Source organism: Psittacula echo (genome assembly GCF_963264785.1).
Source record: "Psittacula echo genome assembly, chromosome: Z".
In the NCBI taxonomy this organism is placed as follows: domain Eukaryota; kingdom Metazoa; phylum Chordata; class Aves; order Psittaciformes; family Psittacidae; genus Psittacula; species Psittacula echo.
Window position 1 is genome coordinate 94,554,163 of NC_137742.1, and position 23,150 is coordinate 94,577,312.

The 23,150-nt window shown below is 38.7% G+C and overlaps 1 protein-coding gene across 1 annotated transcript in view; it reads left to right on the forward strand.

The window, feature by feature from the left end:
- The window catches only part of CHST8 (carbohydrate sulfotransferase 8), a gene marked incomplete at both ends in the record, with an annotated part of 139,201 nt that extends 116,480 nt beyond the window's left edge, over nt 1-22,721 (forward strand). Inside the window, 2 exons of the mRNA XM_080636951.1 lie at nt 19,286-19,323; nt 21,576-22,721. Of these exons, the coding sequence (XP_080493077.1) occupies nt 19,286-19,323; nt 21,576-22,721 (1,184 nt within the window). The remainder of the gene's footprint in view (nt 1-19,285; nt 19,324-21,575) is intronic.
- Nucleotides 22,722-23,150: the final 429 nt, after the last annotated feature.

A 23,150-nucleotide genomic window follows, 5' to 3' on the forward strand; every position in this document is an offset into this window, starting at 1 on the left:
CACTGAATAACTTGGACCGACAACACCTATCAAGATGAATGAAGAACCTCTGTAATACTTATATTGTTATAATGTGAGCATACTAACATGCAGTGAGTAAAATCAGCTGCAGCGTAACTAGGTGTAACTACATTAATTTTCAAATAATTTGGTCTTGAACCCATTACCTGGTACCAAAAAAGCTTTGCGAAGTAAAGAAATTCAGCACAAATGTGCTTCCAGATGTTATGATTTTAATGAATATGAAGATATTTCTACCAGTACAGACTTAGCTCACTGAGCAGTTTGGCATTTGCATGCTCCATTAAATGCACTGAAAAATGAGGTACTTTTAATATTTTCTAACCTATAGCATCAAAATGTATCATGCATTGCCAAATAAAAATAGTGTTATCAGTCTTTATTTGATATGGTGCTACAAACAAAGCAGTGCCAAGCCCAGGGCACAAAGATGCTGCTACCTTTCTGCTGAGCTGCCTGCAGCTATTCATGGGGCAGGCTGCCAGTCAGAAGTATGTGTTAAAACATCCTTTACAATGTGAAAAGGAAGATCAATGTTAAACTCCATGTAAGAGACGTTGTTTTCTCCAATTTATGTTCCTATTACTTTATTTTTCCTATATTAAGTGTAGAGAAGGCTATCTGGGCAACAAGGATTAACAAAGACTGGGAGGGGAAGGGGGGAACGGGGGGAAGACACATTTCCAATGTTTTGCTATTAGGCCTTACCAAAGAATTTAATAAGTTGAATTTTCCTATTAATGCAATTGAAAATTTAATGAGCTTCTTAATTCATGACTTCACTAGGCTTGGATTATAAAACAGTAACACAAACTGCACTCTTATTGCCTGAGTGTGCCTGAAGATGACAGCATGTTTAAGCTTTCACTCTAGCATCTTATCTAAATATATTAAGAAAGAGCGCAAAAATCATTCCAGTTGTTCAAACAGACAGGACAGAATTAATTATTTTTGTGACAAACCCATGCTATTAAAGCATTATCCTTACTGATCCATTCCACATTGTGGTGAACAATCTCCAAGCTCTTTGCTTAGTATTAATAAAGTTTTCTGACACCCATGAGAGCTTGTTAAGAAAGATTATTCCCAAAAAGCCAATAACTGGAAACAAAAACCAGCTGGTAGTAGCATGAAAATGTAGGGTCTAAGCTAGGTCTTAGGAGGTACTGGATATACTCAGATCTTCTAAATGTGCCTGGAGATGTCAACACATACCTTGTCAGAAGACAGAGCCTGTTCTCTGCACTGTTCTGTGGTATTGCATGTTTTTTCTTGAATGACTTTACCACTAATTTCAGAACTTCCTGGGGGTGTGCAGTAACTGAAAACATTACTTCCTACCACAGGTCAGCAAAAGCGTTACAGCTTGGAGTCCCTGTAGGCTAACAGAGGTCACTTTCATGCCATGTCTTAAGCTCTACCTGATCTACACTGCACAGCATATAAATAATAAACTGAATATTCCCCACGTGAAAGCTTCCCAAGTTAAACTGGTGTCTTCATTTCACCAGAAGTTATGTTCAAACCCTGAGTCAAAATCCTGTTTTTACCTGGATCTGAACTGGAAAAAGCAGTACAGTAAGTTTTAATTTTGTCCTTGGGAAGATGGGGTTAGTGCTTAATTACATCTACCACCACACTTTGACATCCAGAGTAACACTATTCATGAACTGGAGTTGTTATTGTACCCATCTGCCAGTCTTCCCATCAGGTGATGGTAAAGTTGGGGCAGACCCAAAAGTTTCAGAGATCAAGTTCATTCCAGCTCGACACAAATCAGCTCCTTACCTGACATATGTTAACTCTCACTTGTATGACAGTAGTCCTCTCTCCAATAGGACAACTGGTAACTTTTTTTGCCACAGAGGTCTAGAAATTTTTAAAAGGAGCAGATTTCTGGACTTTCTGGTTGCTGTAAGAAGGAGTGCATCCCTTTTTCAATCACACTAACTATGCTATCAGAAGATTTATTGGAAGAATACAATAAACTCATTGCAAGTGATCTCAAAGGCATCAGGTAGTTCCTGCTTCAGGAGACAACCTACCTTCAGATGTTTATATGCATCATTGTTGGAAATAAGTGATCTGGAAGGCTATGGATCACCAACTGCTCATCTAATATTGCTTAATTTACTATCAAGACAAGCAAATGGTTTGTACCAGTCAACTTGCTGGTGTGTTTAGGGTTTTTTTTTTTAAATGGTAACTTCTAGGTTTTGCAGACAGGCTAAGAGTTCAAGGAAGGGAAGGAAGGGAAGGATGCCATTTACACGCATTAGTATTCAAACTGTCTTCCCCAGCTTGTCCCTTTTCCTTCCTCTAAAGAAAGCACTCAGGGGAAGAACATGAACAGAAGTAGTTGCAGGGTCTAACTGTGCCATTTGCCTCTGCCAAGATTCATCAGTGATACAGGATTACAAAAGGGAACAACTGAAAGGTTAAGGATTTATCTAGAACATCTGAAGCACATATTAAACTGAGATTTAATAGCAACGTGCTTAATGAAAATTAATGTTTACTGTCATAGCTATTGTACCACTGGAAACAAAGAAACTTCTTCCTTTTCCAGGAGCCACCACTGACCTGTTCCACTGGCTAGCACACCTAAGAGCAAGTACATCTGTTTAAAGCCTTTTGGCTTTACTCAGCAGAAACTCCATAAGGGTGGAGCCCCGTAAGTGCAGGGCAAAGGCTTCTGGAGATGCCTGTGAGAAACAGGTTTTAAGTGCCTAATTGTGGTTCACTGCCTGCCAAGACTAACACCCTATGAGCAATAAAGACTTTTATAAAAGGTAATAAAGGGAGCTTTATTGGTTTTGTACAGCCACCATCAGCATTTTCCTTTCAATATCTATCTAATGGCATACTTTTAAAAAGAGTTATAGGCTTGAAAAGGTATTAAGAGGTATTTAAAAGACGTGTAGTTAGGGACACAGTTTAGTGGTGGATTTGGCAGTACTGGGTTAAAGGATGGACTCAATGATCTTAAAGGTGTTTTCCAACCAAAATGATTCTATGATTCTTGTAAAGATCAATGAAAAAATAACAGACCATGAGCAGAAGCGTTACAAACCTGACAACTTCACGCCCATGCTGTTATGCAAGCTCACCTTAATCTGATGAGAGATGGTGGTACTATCACACAAGCTTGCTTTTAGGAAGTAAGCCACATAAACCAGACAGGTTTTTAGCTTTCACTACATAACCCAGTTACAAACTGCATTCAATTTTAGGAGTACTTTTTTTTTTTTTTTTTTTTTTTTTTAAGTATGAAACTGCAAAATCAAAGGCTTCCATGTACATTAAAAAAAGCAGCTTCTGTTATGAAAATAAAGAAGAAAAAAGGAAGAATATAATCATGGATTTCCATGTTGTGCTTTCTGCAACAAATATACCTCATCTATTTTTCTCCAAATTTAGACAATGAAAATCACTATAATATTTTCTGCTCTTATTTAACTATGCTTAATGAGATTTAGGTTCTTAGTGCTATAGCTTACTATCTAAAACACTACACAGATTTTTATTTAATTTAAAATAACTTTTACTTGCAATGAAATCATTCATATTCTTTAAAAAAAAAAAAAAATAGAGCAGATGATGTGTTCATTACTACCTCCCAGTTTCAGTAAGAGTGATGCACAGAAGAAGAGAATTTTTATTCAATAGTTTTAAATGAGTTGCAACATTTTATATGCCATGAATGTCTGGACATTTGTTTGCATTAAAGGAAACATTAAATACAGATAAATATAATTAATTAAAGTTGAAACAAATGCAATTCTTCACTTGACCCAGAGTTTCTGTATTACTTTATTATTCAATAGTTCTTTAATTCAGTAACAAGTAAATTAGGTATAGTGTTAAAGCAAGAGAAATCCCTATCTGGATTTCCAGTTATTTGCAAGTTTATTCCTTAAACAAAGCCACATGCAGGTAAGGGAAGGCAGGAAAATGTTCAAAACATTAGAAATCCTAATAGGCACTTTTTTCTTCAGATGTCTACTTATATTCATTTTGGTTATTGTGATACCTTTAGGGCATTGAAAGAGAAGAAAGAACCCTGAGAACAAGGAGGTGGCACAGTTCTATGGGGACAATTGTTACACAGCAATAAGATACCAGTTCCTTTTGGAGGACTCACAGAGGATTATGATTTAAGCAAAGATACTACAGCTAGTTTTAGATCTCTGTAGCCTTAATATAACAGGGAAGAATTTCTTTGCATTATTTTACTGACAAAGGTGAAATCATCACAAAAAAATTACTGCAGTGGGTTTCTTTTTAACAGTTACGAAGATTTTCAGAATATAACCAGAAAGTAGCTTGTCAAAACACATTAAAAACTCTTGATTTAATAGCCTCATATCCTATCCACATCCAAATTCATTTGAAAGACATTACAAAACCAAATAAAGCTTCCAAGCCCCCACACTAAAAATCACGCAAGGGGTTCATATAAACACAAATCTCACTTTTGCAAGGAATACTTCAATTCTCTACCAGCTAATCCAGTGTGACACTTCAGGTGAAATAGGATGTGAGGCCAACCAACTGCATAATGATATTTGAAAATCTATCCTATCAAAGGTGCGTGCAGAGTCAGAGCATTGGGAAAATATCAACATTATGTCTATCAACATTAACATATAAACAAAGATAGAACTTTTAGGAAATTCCAAGACAAATAAAGTAGCACAAAATGCAACAGGAAAACTTTAGTACTGCTTGTGATAAGCAATATAATCCTCAGTTAAGGAGACCATCATTAGGTATGCAGATCACCAGCCATTTATGTTCTTGGCCAATCAGTTAACATGTTCTGCACTCTGAGGAAGGTGCATTCTTCCTATTTCACAGCTGTGGAGACTGAGGCAGAGAGAGACGAACCAAGCTACAGACCAACTCAGTTATGCTAAACTCATAATTTTATGTTACACAGGCTTTGAAACCTAGCATATGCAAACTGTTGAAAACTAAGCCCATTTAAAACACAATCAGAAAAACACAAAACTAGTGTTACCTACATTGAGTAACTGCTGTGGTTTTAATCCCAGCCAACAATTAAGCCCCACACAGCTGCTCGCTCACTGTCCCTTGTTGGGATGGGTTTAAGAATCAGAGTAAGAATGAGAAAACTCATGGGTTGAGATGAATACAGTTTACTAGGTAAAGCAAAAGCTGAGCACATAAGCAAAGCAAACCAAGGAATTCATTCAGCACTTCCCATTGGCAGGCAGGTGTTCAGCCATCTCCAGGAAAGCAGGGCTTTAACAGGTACCCGGCAACACAAATGCCATCACTCCAAATGTCCCCCCTTCCTTCTTCCTCCCTGAACTTTCTATGCTGAGCCTGATGCCATATGGTATGGAATATCCTTTGTGTCAGTTGAGGTCAGCTTTCCTAGCAGTACCCCACCCCAACTCCTTGTGCTCCCCCAGCCTCCTCCAGGAGCAGAAATGTCCTTGACTCTGTGTAAGCTGCTCAGCAGTAACTAAAACACCTTTGTATTACCAACACTGTTTTACTAAATTCGAAACACAGCGCTATACCAGGTACTGTGAAGGAAATTAACTCTATCCCAGACAAAAGCAGCACAGCAACAACCTCAGAAACTGCCTGACCCATACTTAGCCATTTACTAACTGCAGATTAATTTTTCTTCTATTAATTCACTCCAAGACAGTATCTGTCATCTTGTGATTGGATAGAATGGATTTTTAAGAAACACACCATTATGCAATACAGAATTGTCACTACAGAAAAGATCTCTTGAGGACCCACTGTTGCAAAAAATATGTTCAGACTTTATACCAGAGGTTCCGTGTCTAAACTTCAAAGTTATTATTGGTTCTCTGTAAAAACAAGGTATGCAATGAATCATTTAGTCTTTCAGTGAGTTCCCCAAGCTAATACACCACTAATGAAGCTGGAATGGCTGGCAGCTGATTTCAGTACATCAGTGAACCAAGCTCACTAAAGACCACATTGCCTATCTTTCCCACAGTGTACTTCTGTTATTACAAATGTAGTTTGAAAATCTTGTCTGAAGTTTTTGACAGTCACCAAGGAAATCACTCACGTTGCTTCTCCCAGCACTTGCTGTCAACAGCTTTGCAATTACCACTTTCTTAATAGGGGGGAGGAGGAAAATTATGTCAATTTATAGTCTGGAGTCTCAGTTGTTGACAAGGAAAACAGAGCTATGGATTCAAATTTAAGAGGTAGCAAACTGAGATCAGATCAAGCTTCCTATAATTTTATTGATTTGATTTTATTAATGTAAGATACATTCTTCTTTTATAGGATTATCAGCCCTGCACCACATACAAACCATAAAAGTGATAATGCAGGTTTCACAAGTTCCTCTGTGGAACTGGCATGAGAGATTCTCAGAGGAATATATGCTGAATTTCACTTCTGTGTAAACAAACCAAATGCACAAGCAGTTATGGGACAGGATTCAAGGCCATGCTATTATATATTTTCTCAGGATAAATGGAATCTCTATGTCCTGTACAGCAGAAGGTACAGAAAAGCTATCTAAAATTGCATGTCCTGTGCCTTTGCAATGTTCAGTTTGCTTCAGCTCCACCAAAGAATGTTGAGAGCATCTGCAAAAACACAATCTGAGATTGCGTGAAAATCCTGCCAGAAGGCCTTAGATTTTGTTTTTCATCTTAAAGTGACTAAAAAGGGTTAAAGAAAAAAAAAAAAAAAGAAAAAAGAAAGGAAAGCTAGATAGCTAGATTTGCATCAGTTAACACAAAGAGACATTTAAATTCATTCTAAACTATGATGCAAAAAATGTTCATACCTCACTTAAGTCCTTATGTTATAGTTTTTGATCTTCACTTTTTGGATAATTAAAGCTTCTCCCACAGGGCATTATGACAGTTTAAAAAATGCTGGCCCCTTTTATGCAAGGAGGACAGGTTGGAAGCCAGTGAGAGTATGTAAAACAGTGATGTTCTTTTCCAACCATCTTCCCAATGGCTTTAATTCTTCTTAAGGCAGAGACACAAAGAGATGAAAACATGTGAACAAAAAACTTGTTTTTTGCAAGCCCACTGCAGTTTTCCAAAATGCATGGTTTCAGTAGAGCAGCACTAACATCCCAGTCCTTTTGGGGAAAAGTACAGCAAGAAGACACAGCATGAGTGAATAGATTAGGAGAGCAGTTTGCCATCACATGCAGAAATCGATAATGCATTACTACTCGTTCACTGATGAACTGATCCTGTACCCACAGAAGGAAACGCCAAATTCTTCATACTTGAAAGACAGTGCTACACACTCAAATAACTGTTGCTTAAATAGGAGCTGTTATAATACTGTAACAAATTATTTTTTTAAATCCACACTTCCAGTTCCAGTTCTCAGAGTAGCAAATCCTCAGACATTGGAGTACAGAGGTTTAAAATACCCCATTTCTGAATAACGAGTAATTATGCTGTAGAGAACTCGGCCATTGGAGCCAAAATACTGATTTTTCCCCCCAATAGATCAACTGTAAGCCCATGAGAAGACCACCAAATCAGATCAACTGGTGAATGAAGTTGCTAAGCCACTGTCCATCATATTTGAAAAATCATGGCAGTCAGGTGAAGTTCCCAATGACTGGAAAAAGGGAAATAAAGAAGGGGAAAATGAATGACCCAGGGAATTACAGACCAGTCAGTCTCACCTCTGTGCCTGGCAAAATCTTGGAGCAGCTTCTCCTGGAAGGCATGCTAAGGCACATGAAAAACAAGGAGGTGGTTGGTGACAGCCAGCATGGCTTCACTAAGGGGAAATCCTGCCTGACCAATTTGGTGGCCTTCTATGATGGGGCTAGAGAATTGATGGACAGGGGCAGAGCAGTTGATGTCATCTACCTGGACTTGTGCAAAGTTGTGTGGGACGTGTTTGACACTGTCCCACATGACATAGAATCATAGAATCATAGAATAGTTAGGGTTGGAAAGGACCTTAAGATCATCAAGTTCCAACCTCCCTGCCATGTTCATTTTTTCATCGACCAACACCCTCAAGTCCTTGTCTCTAAACTGCAGAGACATCAGTTTGATAGGTGGACCACTCAGTGGATAAGGAACTGGCTGGATGGCTGCATGCAAAGAGTTGTGGTCAATGGCTTGATGTCCGGCTGGAGACCAGTAACGAGTGGTGTCCCTCAGGGATAGGTGTTGGGACCAGTCTTGTTCAACATCCTTGTCGGTGACATGGACAGTGGGATTGAGTGCGCCCTCAGCAAGTTTGCTGATGACACCAAGCTGTGTGGTTCGGTTGATATGCCGGAGGGAAGGGATGCCATCCAGAGGGACCTCGACACGCTTGTGAGGTGGGCTGATGCCAACCTGATGAAGTTTAACCATGACAAGTGCAAGGTCCTACACCTGGGTCAGAGCAATCCCAGGCACAGCTACAGGTTGGGCAGAGAAGAGATTCAGAGCAGCCCTGTGAAGAAAGACTTAGGGGGTGATGGTCAATGAGAAAATGAACATGAGCCAGCTTCAGTGACCGCTCGCAGCCCAGAAACCAACCATATCCTGAGCTGCATCAAAAGGAGTGTGACCAGCAGGTCGAAGGAGGTGATCCTGCCCCTCTACTCTGCTCTCATGAGACCTCACTTGGAGTACTTTGTGTAGTTGTGGTGTTCTCAACATAAGATGGACATGGAGCTGTTGGAGCAAGTCCAGAGGAGGCCAAGAGGATGATCAGGGGTTTGGAGCACCTCCTATGTGACGACAGGCTGAGAAAGTTGGGGCTGTTCAGCCTGGAGAAGATAACGCTGCATGGAGACCTCAGAGCAGCCTTCCAGTATCTGAAGGGGGCCTATAAGGATGCTGGGGAGGGACTCTTCATTAGGGACTGTAGTGACAGGACAAGGGGTAACGGGTTCAAACTTAAACAGGGGAAGTTTAGATTGGATATAAGGAAGAAGTTCTTTACTGTGAGAGTGGTGAGGCACTGGAATGGGTTGCCCAGGGAAGTTGTGAATGCTCCATCCCTGGCAGTGTTCAAGGCCAGGTTGGACAAAGCCTTTTGTGACATGTTTTAGTGTGAGGTGTCCCTGCCCGTGGCAGGGGGGTTGGAACTTGATGATCTTAAGGTGCTTTCCAACCCTAACTATTCTATAATTCTGTGATTCTATGATTTGCAAATTGTAAAAGGTCTGTTTCTGAGGAACACTATTCATTTTAAATGCAATAGTCACAGTTACAATGAAGTCAACTTTGAGCGTGTTAACATAATCATAGAATCACAAAATAGTTAGGGTTGGAAAGGACCTTAAGATCATCTAGTTCCAACTCCCCTGCCACGGGCAGGGACACCTCACATTAAACCATGTTACCCAAGACTCCATCCAACATGGCCTTGAACACTGCCAGGGATGGAGCATTCACAACCTGCTTGGGCAACCTGTTTCAGTTCCCTATTCCTGGCAGTGTTCAAGGCCAGGCTGGACAGGGCTTTGAGCCACCTGGTCTACTGAAAGGTGTTCCTGCCCATGGCAGGGGGTGGGAACTGGATAAGCTTTAAGGTCCCTTCCAACCCAAACCATTCTATGTTTCTGCAATAACATCAAAAATGGATATAAAGACTGAAATGACTTGTCAAAGGTCAAATACTCTCAATAAATGCAAAAGATTGACACTTAGAGGCTATCTAGTAAAGCTGCATACACTACTCTAAGATTTAAAAATAGCTCTTTTCTACATATACCAGTGCAACCTGTATGCATTCTCAACAAAAACTCAAAAATATATTAACTTAAATGTCCACATCTGAAGTGAAAGAGTTGCATTTCAGGTAAAACAGTCACATAGATAAAGTCATCCTGTATGTGCGTAGTTTTCTGCTACAATCCTGGGATTTAATTAGCACTACAGCAGAGGCATCAAAAAAAGAGTTACAATATGAAATTACACTGTGTAAGCCACATACCCAGTCAGCAGTGTGCTCTGTTGTCAGGAAATCATTCTTGTTGTAAGATGATTGTCTCAGAAGGCTGAATTAGAGTGGCAGATTACTTCAGAAATCCCTTAGCCAATGCATAATGGAGAGAATAAATTGTATATACTCAGTTCATTGTATGCACTTAGTACATTGCATGCAATGTATTGAGCAAGCCACAAATACCTTGAAATGCTCTGAACAATGATCATGAAAAGGTTTCAATGAAATCAGACATATTCACACACTTTGATCACCAAAATAAAAATTACATCTGTAGTTAACCATATTCAGCAACCAATTGGCTCCTCACTGTTTGCATGCATCAACTTACAAAATCAGATGATTCAACTGTCATAGCAACTGTATCCCAAGGTTGGGTTGTCAAGGTAGATGCAAACAATTAAATCTCTCCATTCATATGGCCCCTTCTTGGGGTGATGCACCATTCTACACTGGGATAGTAGAAAAATTAGGAAGTGCTATTATGTGCAACTAAAAAAAATACTGCAGATGTGGCCATAAAATGGCAGTGGCAGAAGTGCTCTCACTTCAGGTGCTACTAATGGTTCATAGTGCCAGAGAGTCAAATATACAAGAGCCCTCCAGGTTCCTACAGTCCAGGCAGACTGCTGCACAAGAAATGGCACCTGTAGGAAACAGGGAAGAGTGGCCAAACAGAGAATACCTTTCTCTCTCATTTTAAGAAAAACTCCTTTCCTCAAGCACTGTCCTTTACACTAAGGTAAGAAAATATTTGACAACTTGTACAGACACAAAGTCCTGCTTTCCAGGTGGCCTCCTACCAATTTTCATTGACATTTACATTGCCAAGGAGAAAACACAAACACCAAACTGCCACTTTACTGATGGAGAGGTGCCTCCTGATATGCCTGGTGGCCTTCATGGACAATAACAGTATCTGACTGCCTCCCAGACCTGCTGGCATTGTCTTGTCAGGCACAGACATCACTCACTCTGTATCTGATTTTTGATGAAGTTTCATGTCATCTGCCATCAAGCCTTGAAGTCCTTTGACACATCAGTATGTCGTTTTTTAATTTATTAATTGACTTTAGAACAATTTAATTTGTGCTTTGACTTGGTTATCTTTAATTCCTTAAATCTCTTGAAGCAACATTCAGAGGCATGTCTGTATGGATCTACCTTTTAAGTTTTGCCTGCAGTCTCCTTTTTTTCCATTTGTGCTTTCTCTCCCAAATAAATGTCTTTACAGAGTGACATGAAAGCAGTCCAAAATTCTACCTGTATCACTGTGTCCTCGCTTCAATAGAAAGACCACTGAAGCTTTAGTGTCCTGCTCGCACAGTTTCTTGAAATGTTTCTGGGTTCTATGTGAGCTGTTCTAGCTAACTCCTGCTTCTCTACAGTCACAAATTACATCAAGTGCTGGCTTGAGATTCATTGAAACTATTCCGGTTACCTGAAGAGTTCTTACAGGCTACTAAATATAAGTGCAGTGCTATATTTTAAACCTTAGCTTTTACTTCCTAATAAACATGAATAAAGCATAATGTCCTTGTCAAAGTCATGCTATGAAGGCAATATGCAAATATTATGTATGTGAGAATGGAAAATAACTGAAAGGTATTAAATAGAAATGGCAAGTAACTGCTGACAGTGCTTGAAAGCTAATGATGCTAATTAACTGTATTCCCAGGGATAGGTCCACAGAAGGAATAGGGAATACAATAGCACAGGCTTGACTTTTCCACTTTCTTCATAGAATTCTCACAGAATATAAATTAAGCCATAAAATGGCAGTCTCTAATTAGGGTGGCTAAAGAGCAAAGAGAAGATAAAGTAAACAAGTAGTGGTACTTTCCTCATAATAAATTCACAAACAGCTTCTTGTATTCACTCAGTTAAACTTGCAATATAAAGATACCATACATTTCCCTTTCCTTTTTATTAGCCTTCAAGGAAACAGACCAAGTGTAAGTCACATGATTATTTAGTCAAGGAGATTGATTCTGTATATTTTACAACATAAGAACATTATGAAAAAACACAGTAGTATTTGCCTTTCTTGAAGGCTTCCTATTCCTGTTCTATTAACATGCTGCAAGTCAAAGTATCAGGGTTTTCAAATTCCAAGCAATACGAAAGTCTTCTCTTCAAACAACTTATGATCTCAATAGTGGAGTAGAGGACAGATAAAAGAAAGCCTCATTACAAAGTGTAAATGTAAAACAATAACTTTCTGGACAAGACTAACACCACACTTTCAAACAATACTCTAATAAAGTCACTGTAAATATTGGGGGGGGGAGGGGAGGTAAAGGAAGGGGACGACTTACCAAGAAGTCAGAGCAACACTTTAATTGGGTTTTGATTCAAAAAGAATATATTCTTCTGCTTCTCTCTTGCCCTGACCCCAGTGAACCCTAAAATTTTTAAGGCAATTTTATTTCTCACATGAAATTGTGTTTAAAATACTGAAAAATATCAGTTTCAGTTGCTGGTATTTCTTACTAGTACACTTAACACAAAAATGTGTACAGTAAAACAGGCTCAAGTTCCCAAGAGATACAAAGACTATGAGGGGGAAACAACAGCAGGAGGATAGCCTGGGTATTCTGCCTGAGAAACACTGTGTAGACACAAAACCTATATACAGGTGGCACCTACATTTGGAAACAGCAGTTACCAGCTCCATACGCTTTTACTCCAAGAATCTCCTATGGAAAAAGCAGAGAAAGCTGTGCATGAGGAATGGCCTACATTAAAACACCAAGAGGAACATTATGTCAAGAGTATTTGTTACAAGGGAGTTCATGAGGTAATCAAGAGGGAAGCAATGACAACATGGCAGCAGCCACAACTCAGCAAGTGCTGTGCTTCAGAATGACGACTTCATGCAGTTTTGCTCAATTCAGATGTACAAGATCAGCTACTGGTACCAAAAGTGAACTGGGAATATCAAGTTCTTTGACAGTGTAAAAGTCCTCAAGTGGCAAATATTAAAAGTTACTTAATGTGTCTACTGATCTCTACTTTGGTTCCTTCATTTGTAATATTTTTCTCTTTCAAACTGATGGATGAACCAAATGCTTTCAACTATATCCAGGGTATGCCCTTCAGAAATGCATTTCAGCTTTCCCCTCATACCATACTTCTGCCCAGAGACTCCCTTACTTCATTAAGATGGAAAGTCATTTCAACCACAAAAACCCACAGTAATCGTTTTAATCAACTGAGGTGTACATAAGCTGCTACCATGACACAAACACAGCACAATACTGTGTTGTCTGCTGCCAATGAGCTGGAGAAACTGCAGATTTGCCTGGTGTAGAAATATGAAGCTAGCAGTTTCACTTAGGTTCAATGCCTACCTTGCTGAAGCTGGCTCAGATTGAAAAGCACAAGATCAATATGAAGTAATTCAGTTTGTGCACATTATGGGCACAGAAGAGGGGAAAATTAGGGTGAATGTCTATCTTTTGGGGAAGTAGAATACTTTGTCACAAACGGCTTAAGAATAAGCCTCAAGTCAGAGTTCGAAGTTCCTCATATAGATTGCATTTAAACTATAAAATTGCATGCTGGGCAATGGTAGGATTGAAACAAAAACTTAAGAACTCGGGAAGAATGAGTTACCTGATTTACAAAGGAACGTGCATATGAAAGGAGTCCCATAAGGACATTAAAAGAACTCTTACCCTCTGTAGTTTGGCAAGCTATTTATGCTTTCCCAAACAAGGGAAAAAAACCAGCTCTTTACTCAGGGTCATACTTAACTACTTATAGCTCCAAAGGGCTACTTTGGAGACTGAGAAATAACCACAGAAACATTCTATCCATCCCCTGGTGTGAGAAAGCCATAACCATCAAACCTGTTGAAGTTTTCAGTTCCTTTAACTCAGTGAGATGGACTTAAGAATCAGGTTCTTTGCCACAAAGTATAATGGGAGATCAATGTTGCATGCCAGAACCATGAACGCATGAGAAGATGAGGTTTAACATTTGCACAGCAAACAAACATCGTTTTATTTAACTGCACTCAAAAAACCCCATAGTTTTTCTATAAATTTTACTTCAAATGCAGCATATTTTGTCAGCAATTCTGTCAGATGTTGCTGCTAATGAACATCCATCTGAAGAGTATGAAATATGCTGCTTAAATTTTCCCTATAAGAGACTTTTTTTTTTTTGCATTAACATTGCTGGCAAAGACAACAGTAAAGCAATAAAACTCAAGTAAGTTTCAAATTGAGAAGGATCAATTAAAAATTAGTTAATCAAATGCAGACATTTTTGTTTCTGGAAATATTACAAGCCTCCTCAGAAGTGCTGGATCACAGAGTCAGAGCAGAGACAGAATTCTTTATACAGGGAAAGAAAGGTAAAGAAATTATTGGAAAGAAGCATTAATATTAACAGCAGAAGTACAAAAAAGGGCTGTAATTATTAGCCAAAACCTGAGATTGTAGAAGTACAGAAGAGAAGCCAATAATTGCAGCTGGGGAAATACTAACATAGAATCACAGAATGGTTCAGATTGGAAAAGACCTTAAGATCATCAAGTTCCAACCCCCCTGCCACGGGCAGGGACACCTCACACTAAACCATGTTGCCCAAGGTTCTGTCCAACCTGGCCTTGAAAGCTGCCAGGGATGGAGCATTCACAACTTCTTTGGGCAACCCATTCCAGCGCCTCACTGCCCCCACAGTAAAGATCTTCCTCCTTATATCTAAGTTGAACTTCCCCTGTTTAAGTTTTAACCCGTTACCCCTTGTCCTATGACTACAGACCTTCATGAAGAGTCCCTCTCTGGCATCCTTGTAGGCCCTCTTCAGATACTGGAAGGCTGCTCTGAGGTCTCCACGCAGCGTTATCTTCTCCAGGCTGAACAGCCCCAACTTTCTCAGCCTGTCGTCACATAGGAGGTGCTCCAAACCCCTGATCATCCTCTTGGCCTCCTCTGGACTTGCTCCAACAGCTCCATGTCCATCTTACGTTGAGAACACCACAACTACACAAAGTACTCCAAGTGAGATCTCACGAGTGCAGAATACCATCAAAGCAAAAAGAAGTACTCTGAAGTTAACAGTTATATTCTCCATAATGGCTTTTAAAAGCCAGGAGTTCCTGGGAACACACGCCACCAACCAGGGGCAAAATTGTATCTTTCTCACAGTCAGGCTCTTCAAGAAGTTACAGCTTTATATTCCATACAGCCCATGTGCCCTACAATGAAGCTTACTGAAGGATCCTTCTCTCAGCAGCTCAGTCCCTAAACTACTAGCCAGCTTCACGCAAGCTGGAAATGCTTCTACAGCCCACAGTCTGTTGACACGTGGCATGTTAAGGATATTTGGCATCCAGGCAGCTTGGTGTGCGCAAGTGAGCAGCTGATCCAGACATGTGCAGCAGAACCTGGGCCTCAAAACTACAGTGTTCAGTGGATAAACTGCATCTCGCTACTTGAGAAATCATCTACAATGTGGTGAACTGAACACCGTGATTAGAGATCAGATACCTGCATGCTAATCTAGACATTACTGAAGACTCACCACCATATGAGTCTGAATTTAAATTTTTCAAAGTAAAACTTGATCAGTAGTATGGGGATTTGAGACAATCAATATTTGAGTTTGTAATTCAAAACATGGCAACCTAAAAATCAGATCAGTTTGGCAAATGCAGCTATTAGCCTCTGCTTCTCACATGTGAAAAGCTGGAATAGTAGCAAATAACTTACTACACTTTGCAACGTGAAGTTTAGAAAAAATCACTAGATGGTACATACTGTAGCAATGGATATCAGAATGAAACATTCACAGTAACATATTCTTCCAGAAAAGCTGCATTACAAATACATTCCCCAATAATTTACTCTTACAATTCATACATAAATAAAATCTTTCTTCTCATACATATAATTATTCTGCCACCAAATACAAAAAGGTGCCATAAAAGCAAAGGATGCTATGGAGACTGCTTGACTGCTTCCACTTGGAGAGTGACAGACAGATTCTTTGGTCAAACTGCAGGAGGCTCAAGTTTTTCCTGCAGGCAACCCCACATTCATAGAGAATACAGTAAAATTTGTGTTTTCTTTACTGTTGCAACAATTAGTGTTAAACAGACATGAAAATACACTCTATGTTTGAGAAATATGACTTCACAGCCTTCCATAAAACACAGTGATGCATGTCCTGTCACTAAGCATTTTGGTTTGACAAGAGCAGAAGTGTATCATTTAACCAAAGCATTCGCTATAAGTTTACTCATATGTGAGAAATGGCACCATATACTTCTGGCTTCACCAGGGACATGAAGAGGTTAGATTATATAGATTCACTATATAGGTTTGCTTCTTGTTTGATGCACAATTGAAGAGGTGCTACAGTTTTGTTAAGCCTTCTTTACTTCGTGTCATTAATTTTGTACATGTTAAAATGAGGTTCTGTGTATGTTGCTTAGATGGGGGCTTCAAAGGGAATTTTTCCTAATCAGATAAACTCAAAGTTCTAGATATAAAAAGGATATATACATAGCATACAATTAAAAAAGGTACACACATATAAATTCTACTAATTAGGCAACAATTTCAAAATAAAAGCATTTTCCTCCAAGGGGTTATATATCTTTAAAGTATCCCAAATATGTATGCTTCATATATTTTATATATACAAGAACAAATAATTTACAAAGGTAGTAATCTTAAAAATAAATTTCTTTAATGAGCAATTTCATTCAAATATGTAGAAAATTAGACACCAGAGTAAGTTAGGATCAGAAATGGCCAGTTCTTTTATACTGTACAAGCTAAGAGTTCATTTTAAATGAGACATATATATGTATATATGAAAAAAGATGACCTGATATGACCAGTACTTTAAGGAAACTCCTTTTCAGAATAAAATTTCTTTAATGCTGATCAGAATTCTGAGTGCTAATCTGTTACTCTTTCTGCAATTAAGTATATGTTCCTGTCTCTGAGTAAAGACCTAAGACTGGAGTCCATGAAGACAGGATACTTGACATAGATGTGCATGCAATGACAGTAACAGCCCTTCCAGAGTATATTTCACAGATCAGTTAGGATGAAGCAAAGAAGTATACACTACTCACAGAAGCCCATTAAGGGATGGAGTCACAGACGCAGACTTGAAGTTATAATTTTTATTAAAAAATATTTCAGCTGTAGTGTAGTCTCAGAACAGAGGAAAACACCAGAGACAAACCAAAATTAGGTCTTCAAGAGACATAGAGGAGAAGGCAGAGAGAAAAAGCTATATAATATTACACAGGGAAGACGAAGGCCATTTTATTGTGTTGCTAGTAGCATTTTAAAATTAAAAAAAAAAAGCTCACAATGGGTTTGACTACATGTTAGGACTGGCTGAAGCATAAGGCTCATATTTCATGAAAGAAAACAAAAACAGACATAAAACATAGGCCAAGCTCAGGTCTGGAAAGTAATGGTTGCACAAGGGGAAGAGAAAAGAACACTATGAAAACTGACATAAACGATGTACGATTGATGGAATGATTCTGTCTCCCAGCTGCTCTCTCTCTGAGCACTAGTGAGATGTTGGTCGTTGTGGCTGGCACCAGACATTTAACGATCACTAATTCACCTGTATGCAGAGGACACCAGTGGTTTATTTATGGCAAAAAATAGACAACCATTTAAGCAACAACATCCGAGAGCTGGTAAGTTCACATGTATAGTAAAGATGTAGCATAACATTAAATTTAGATTTGTATTAGTATAGTAGATCTGTACAACAGAACTTTTGAGTTCACTGCACTTAAGAGGCTTTTTTCCTTGTAGCTTTAAATCTGAAGTGACAGACTGCATCACGAGAAAGACAGCTAAAACAAGCCAACTTTAGAAGTCAAACTCAGAAAACACAGAAGAGATTGGCAAGTGCTTCACCAAACATTTACATTAAACATGAATTGTTGTCTGATTACATGTTAAAGCCAGTAGATGAAGAAACGTTTCTTTAAACAGTTACTCATCTCCTACTAGCATTTGTGTTTAACTTTTAAAGCACAGCATATCAGTGTGAAGTATAAATCTCTCAAGTTACCTTTATGAAACACTACTACAAAAATGTAATTAGTTGTAATTAACCACTGCTAGATAAGCCATAACAGCATAGAAATAACCATGACAATTTTACTTATAAGCACAAGTTTGTAGATCGGATATAAAAAACAAAAAAACCCCAACAAAACACCAAAACACAAAAAACCCAGAACATGATAGATCATGTGAGTTGGACTTGCATGAACTATGCATGCACTGTGTTTTGAGACCTTTCATAGCTCCATGAAAATTAATCCAAAGGGACTGAGCTAGCCTAGTGATGCTTTCACTTACAATGCTCTGCAATACCTTTACCTGCAATTGCCCTTGTCAAAAAGGCTGTGGGTTCATCATGCAGACTGATTAAACTGAAGTCTTCAAGCAACTGAATTTCTCAAGCAAAAGTGGCAGTGATGACAGCAGTTGAAAAGCCTCAAAATAATTTCATAATTAAAAAGTGTTTTCCATTATAAATTCCTGTATTAACTTATACTTAGCAGAGGTGAGGAATAATAAACAGATCCTACACATACGCTAAAGCTGCCTTCTAGGATTTTCTCATCTTTATTATTACATTTTCAGGTAGACATAACTAGAAACCAGAAGATCTGGCAAAACACAATTCTGTATTTTTTTGTCTCTCTAGAACTCCACAAACATTACTTCACTTATACATAACTTTACTGTATGTTGCTGTGGTTTAACAGCAAAGGATAGTACTTAATTCAAGCTATTACTAAGATTAAGTAGCATACTATCCAAAGTTGCAGGGGGAGAAACCACAAAGCTTTGGTAAGTGCCAAAGAACAGCATTTTTTTTAGAGCTCTAACCAAAGATCGCAGATTTCAGCTGCTTCTTGTTCTGCTACTGGCCTTTTAGCTGAGGTTAAGCAATCGCTTTTCTCCACCTCAGTTTCCCTATCTGTAAAAGAGAGGTAGAGCCATTCATCCCATTTCATAATTATTACACCTGCAAATAAATAGGCCTTCCATGGAGCATTGTTACCATGAAATACATTTATTATGATTCAACAGTGGTCTAAGATTCTATGATTCTATTTAACTTTGCCTTAAAAGAACTTGTTCCTATTTTCCTTTTAGTTACTGAGGGGACACACTGTTATCAGTCTAGTAGAAAATTCAACCAATGCTTTTATTTTTACTAAATATTGTCTTCAATTTTTTTTTTTTTTTTTTTTTTTTTTTTTTTTTTTTTTTTTTTTTTTTTTTTTGTTTAGGGATAAAACATAACATGGGATTCCAGCTACCAAGAAAAGTAAGTTTTCAGAACTACATGAGGAAAATTATACCCATATTCTGAGTATATAGTATGGACAGAGATGGCTGAGATAAGGCCATCAGAATGCAGATGAAGTATTGAAAAGATGCATCAAAGCTTTGCCATGAAATGCAAATTTCCTTTTAAAATATAAATACGATAAGCTATGCAACTTCAATGTTATGAGGGGTTTTTTTCTAGACTGGATATTGCTAAAAGATACCTTAAACTTTGCATATATTAATATCCTGTACGAAATAACGCTGATCAAATAATGCCTTGAGAGACAGCTGGAAATAGGCAAAAGGAAAATCCTGGTAAAATTCCTCCATCTAGTGGCTGTTGGGACACTGGCAGCAGCAGGGTATAGCTGTGATGCGCGGCCGCTAGTTCGTTGTTAAGTGCAAAATATGAGCACTTGTGGAGCAATTATGCAGCTGCCAGCTGCTACCCAAAAGCCATTGCCTGGTGAAATCAGTGATGTGAGTGACATCACTCCATCTTTACAGCTCCAGCTTGACCTTCTTGATTAAGGGTCAACACTGCAGAAGACATTCAGATCATGACATTTGAGTTCCTCAAAAACTCTAGGTTCATTGTCAGTGTCATCATTTAAGATGTGAATATCTAGGAAGTCTGAATTTTAAAACCTTGAAATATCAGCCACATCATGAGTAAATTAGATTGAATTTCAGCCACTCTGCAAACAGTAATATTTAGAAATACACGTGTATTCTACATAAAATCTTCAATGCACCTCTGACTACCAGAAACAGCCTCTGAAGGTAAGAGCTAAGTACAACAAGTACCCCCAACAATTGAATACATAGTGTCTTGCATGAAAATTATCACCTGGTTTCCCAGTCCACACATCACACACCATCTCCGCTACAAGATATTTTAGAAGCCTATGTTCCGCAACAACTTGCATAGTAGTCTAAAAATTGTGCTTAGTACTTACCTCTTCTATTAGACTTTTGTATACTAGTTACCAATTTAAGCAAGTCACTTAGAATATAGACGATCTGATTTTTTGTTTCTTTTGTCACTAATGCTTTTTATAATGAATACTGAGTCTCTTTTTGAGACCTTTTTTTTAAGCCTCTCATCTTTAAGGAAGGATGAGGCAGGATATAACCTCCATGACAGCACAAGTTTTTTAAGTTACCCATAGCATCGCTTTGTTCAGCCAACAGAGACTTGTAAAACACTATTACAATTGAGATTTAATCTGCCACCTTGAAAGAACATGACCTCGCTAATCCCCATACTCTACACCTTAAAATTCATCCAGTATCTTATTTTTGAAGCCAGTTTTAAATACTATCAGGGAGCAAATAAAGACTGAAAATCAGAAATTTATGATTTATAAAACCTCTACAGAAACATTAAGTATTTTGGGTAAGCAATAAACATTCTGCAACTACAATCTGCTTTCTCTGTTGAAATACTCCCTGGTCATTCATATGCCACTCAGCTCCCAGGTGAGCTCTCGAAACAGTGATGACATGTAGTAAACAGTGTCCAGAGCCTAATTTTAGTCTTCAAGGCATAAATACGTAGACAGGGATTTAATGCAGCTGCTTTGAGAAGCCCAAAGTAATGGAGCACATCTGGCCAGTATGCCAGAAGTAGTATTAACTAGTGAGATCCAACTAGTGAAAACACGCAGGTCTCAGAAAACCCTTGTCCATAGAACCCTGTTGCTTACTCTGGTTTCAGTTGCCTAATCCCAGCCACAGATTCATTCCCACCCCTTACTGCTTCTCATCAAGCTTCAATCACTTTGGTCCAAGGCTCACCTCACTCAAGCCTCCCTTCAGGGTCCTTTCATGTCCTTACTAACCCACGTCTCTGCAAATCATCTTCTACTTCAGCTCCTTCTGCTTCCCTTTTCCTACTCTTCACTCCCTCTTGCTCACTCTACATCTTCACTCCACTTTACAAACATTATAAACCTCCCTTCCTTGTTAGGCTTCCCTCTGTGCACAACTTCCCACCCAGATTTGAACTGGAATTTGCCAGTTCAGGTTCGTCGCAGCCTTTGACTTTCCTGTAAGCACAGAACAAGATGACAACAGTCCATACGACAGTGTAGGCCCATCACTGAGTACTTGCAGCAATGCCTTTTGTTGTACAATTCTGCTGAGCTCAGGGTCTATGAGAGATCCACAGTAAGTTGTACAAGCTGTTACCAGTGACAAACACCTTCTTATTTACTAACATCTTTCATCTATTTTTCTCATCAGGACTGCATTTCTAGCAACAACCACGATAGAAGTTTGAGAAAAAATACTGTAGACAGTGTAGCAACAGTAAAGCAGAGCGATTCATTACACCCATCGGAAAACATGCCCACTAAGCTTCAAAGCACAGACAGAAGGCAAAGCAGCATGTTTGCTATGAAAGATGAACAGAACAGTGAAGAAAACAATTCCATCAGGCTCCATAAACGAAGGAGGAGATTTATAATTAAAAAGAGCCCAATTCTGATTTCCATAAACAGCTCTGTTCTCAACCTGCCCACGCTTAAATCTGAGGATAGAAACAATGACAAATGGAAAAATCTCTATCAGATCCAAAGAGAAAGAAAGCGGATTATGAGAGAAACTTGTTCCAAGTACAAGAGTAATAACAGAAGAATAATCACTCCTTATCATGTTTCTAGAATATTTGTAGAAGACAAATACAGAGTTCTATACTGTGAAGTTCCAAAAGCAGGCTGCTCTAACTGGAAACGGGTGCTCATGGTTCTCAACGGGCTGGCTTCTTCCACAAAAGATATACAGCACAACACAGTGCACTATGGAAACTATTTAAAAAGACTGGACGGGTTTGATCACAAAGGAATTTATCATCGGCTCAACACTTACACAAAGATGCTTTTCATTCGTGAGCCTTTTGAAAAGCTGGTATCTGCATTTCGGGACAAGTTCGAACACCCGAACAACTACTACCATCCGGTTTTTGGAAAAGCCATCATTTCCAGATATCGTGTCAATGCCACCAAAGAAGCATTACGGACAGGAGCTGGAGTCACATTTAAAGAGTTCATTCAGTATCTCCTGGATGTACATAGGCCAGTGGGTATGGATATCCACTGGGACCACGTCAACAGGCTTTGCAGCCCATGTTTAATAGACTACGACTTTGTCGGGAAGTTTGAAAGTATGGAAGAAGATGCAAACTTCTTCTTGCACTTAATTGGTGCTCCACAAAATTTAACTTTCCCCAAGTTTAAAGATAGGCACTCCAATGAAGAAAGAACTACCAGTAAAATTACAAAACAGTATTTTGCACAGCTTTCTCCTTCTCAACGACAACAAAGCTACGACTTTTACTATATGGATTACTTGATGTTTAACTATTCAAAACCTTTTGAAGATTTATATTGATTTGAGAGCTGTGACATTTTCACAGTCACATCAGTTGAATTGCATAACAAATCCAAGTGGCTTCTGTTTCTATATAATTGTCTGTTAGTAAACAATCGGTTGAAGAGCAAGAAAAAACCAATTGCTATTGATGTTTACACCTTCTCCCTAATTGCCTCCTTTTTCAAATCATATTTTTTCTATGATTTCTCCATATGAAATGTACGTACATATACGTCTTAACATGTTAGGGTTCCCAAATAAAGCACATAATTTTCCATGCTGGTGTGGCCTGTGTTTGCACTGGGAGGATGGTTTGAAACTGGGGAAACTTAGCTGATGATTCTACAGTGGAGTCAGTATTTCAAGCTCTTCACCCTTTAGAAAATCAGTCTGAAAGTGACAGAGTAGCAAAAAAAAAAACCAAACATATATACACACTAGGTAGTA